General features: G+C 41.1%; 1 protein-coding gene across 1 annotated transcript; it reads right to left on the reverse strand.

The window, feature by feature from the left end:
* Positions 1–1,787: 1,787 nt before the first annotated feature.
* LOC104441113 (calcium-binding protein PBP1) lies at positions 1,788–2,598 on the reverse strand. Its single transcript, XM_010054118.3, has one exon. It carries the CDS (start codon positions 2,346–2,348, stop codon positions 1,869–1,871), a length of 480 nt encoding a protein of 159 aa, XP_010052420.2. The 5' UTR covers positions 2,349–2,598; the 3' UTR covers positions 1,788–1,868.
* Positions 2,599–2,889: the final 291 nt, after the last annotated feature.

The raw sequence follows: 2,889 nt of genomic DNA on the forward strand, positions 1-2,889 counted from the left end.
ACGTGGCCCAAAGTATATTGGGTAAAAGCAATTGAAAAATATATTAGAAAGTAATTTTGGTATAATTGTCCTCTGGAGAAAATTATATCTCCAAAGCCTTTTGATATTCTATGTGACTAATTTAAGGTTTTTACTTCAATTCGTTTGAATTTGGAAAAACTAAAACAACGACTACAATTTGTACGATTTGAATAATAAGAAGAAAATGTAAAAGAACCAAATTAACAAATTTATAAATGTAAAAATTTTATATTTCCTTTTGCTTAAAAAAATCAATTTTGACAAATGTAACAATTTATTAAAATGGATTTGATATTTTGGATCGAGGTAAAATTTCGGTTAGAACTTTGCAGATTTTTTTTTTTCAATCGATTGTTTAAAATTCTAAATTATTTAGTGAGGTATGGGCAAAAAGTTTGACTAAATAGAAAAGCAATTCTCCAACTCCAAATTTCGACCACCAGAGCTGACGTGTTTGTTGGAGCCTATGAGAGTCTCAATGTAGGAAATTTCACTATCGCATCGATAGACTTCATTGCTCAAATTATTGTTATGATCTTCATCATTAATATTTTCAGTCTCGTGCTTTAGTCAATGGTTTACTGTGTTAAAAAAATTTCTACGTCGAGCTGTTATCAATTGGATTTGATATCAAAGGGATTTGATTGGAGAAATTATGCAAGTCCACAAAGTAGACTAGACAATTCAAAAGTTGAAGAATTTACTTGGAAAAGAGTACTCATTTTCACTAGAGCTGACGTGTTTGTTGGAGCCGACGAGAGTCTCAATTTAAGAAATTTCACTATCGCATCGATAGACTTCATTGCTCAAATTATTGTTATGATCTTCATCATTAATATTTTAAATCTCGTGCTTTAGTCAATGGTTTACTGTGTTAAAAAAATTTCTATGTCAAAGTTTGGATTTGATATCAAAGGGATTTGATTGGAGAAAGTACGCAAGTCCACAAAGTAGATTAGACAATTCAAAAGTTGAAGAGTTTACTTGGAAAAGAGTACTCATTTTCAAGGATCGAAGGTGGAATTTTACCTTGGATCAATTTACCATTGAGCATTAGTCTACAAAGAATTGATTTGCTAAAGTATTGGTCACATGGGGTAAGTTTACATGACCTCATCCTAAACCTCATACGACGGGTATCCACGCCTTTGAAAATTTCAATTATCTTCTCCAAAAATTAACAAAAAAATAAGAATTACAATATGTTTCTACTTGGACAAGGCCCTAGCAAGGAAGGCTCGTTAAACGAGTCGCTTTCCTCAGGTTGCTCAAAAGATTAAAAAAAAAAAAAAGGGTATCTCGCGCGAACTAAGATAGGCTAAACCGACATGGAGCTCACGATGCTGAAATTGGAATATCTAGACAGCCTCACATTCCACGAAAAATAGTTAATGTGCAGAATTCGGTACGCGCCGAACCAATATTCCTATCTACCCAAAATCTCATTTAGCAGAAATATCCATAGGTTCTCTAAAGTGCATTTGATTCCCTCCAGGATTCGAACTGCCGAATGGTTTTTTGTACAGAAGGGACCCGACCAGTGATAGAGAAGACCAGATTGCCATTTTGACCATAGGCCCAAGTTATAGCATTTCCTTATGTATATGTCAACCTCGGAATATTGAAAATTTCGAGTTATGATACTAATTAGTTCACAACGCGTCATCTTGAAAATTTAGTTGGACGGTTCGCGATTGAGATACGTTTTGTAAGTGATGCGGTCGTGATTTCATGAGATGATCGAGGCGTGAAGGAGAATAAAGGGGTTTCGGGAGGTAGCATCCGCAAATTTTATGTATTAAAAGGAGGAAATGGTAGATCAGTAGCTACGAGGCAATGGAAAAAGTTCAAGAATCAATGGCTTCCTCCAGCATATCCTTGGAGCCCTTCATCAACCCGGGGCTCAATCTGAACATGAGCACGCAGAACTCCTTCTCGTCCAGCGTCCCGTCCCCGTCGAGGTCGCCTTCCTGCAGCATCGACCGGACGTCGTCGTCGCTCATGCCGCTCAGCCCCATGAGGGCCGCGTTCCGCCTCAGGCTATCCAGGGTGATCACGCCCTTCTCCTTGTCCATCAGGAGGCGGAACCCTTTGCTCAGCTCCTCCATGAACCCGCGCGCCCCGAGCCTCTCGACCATCACGGGGAAGAAGTCTTCAAACGCCACCACGGCCCCGCCTCGCGTCGCCATCGCTCTGTCGTTAGTATTGAGAAGAAGAGAGAAAGAAAACCTGCTGCGCGCAGTCACGTTCGTGAAAAAGCTGATGCGTGCGTGTGTATGCAGATGCCCTGGGTGTGATCTGGGTATGGACGGGGGGGGAATGCTCATTATATAGGAACTGAGGAAAGGAGGAAGGAAGGAAGGAAGGAAGGAAGGAAGGTGGGGACGAAAGCATCGAAGATGACAACGCAGGAACAGGTAAGAGAGGCGGATTCCTCATGTGAAAGATGGTTGGCGTCGTCGGATGCTCATTTAAGTTTTTCATGGAAGGTTTCTCCTCTGACGAGAGAGAAAGAGAGAGGCCAAGCTTCGTCGAAGTTGCAGGGGAAGGTGCGGTTCGCGGGAATCCATGGCGAAGCGAGAAAGTTTCTCTCTTTCCTACTTTGTATGGATTGGCTGGGTTGGACGGCAATTCACGATAACGCCATTTCAAGTAAGAACGCGAGCGAGATCGAGAGAGAGAGAGAGAGATCTGGTCAATATCTTAACCACGCAACTTTGCGTGCTTACGTCGGTAGCGCCGTCTGGATATTACCTAAACGTGTTGGCAGGATTACCAGACGTGCCTGGCATCCCATGTCCAGTAAATTCGATTTTTAAAAAAAAGGGGATGTTTTCTTTATTCAGGGTTTCAAAGCGTGGGGAGAAA

Source organism: Eucalyptus grandis, chromosome 4 (assembly GCF_016545825.1).
Source record: "Eucalyptus grandis isolate ANBG69807.140 chromosome 4, ASM1654582v1, whole genome shotgun sequence".
NCBI lineage: Eukaryota > Viridiplantae > Streptophyta > Magnoliopsida > Myrtales > Myrtaceae > Eucalyptus > Eucalyptus grandis.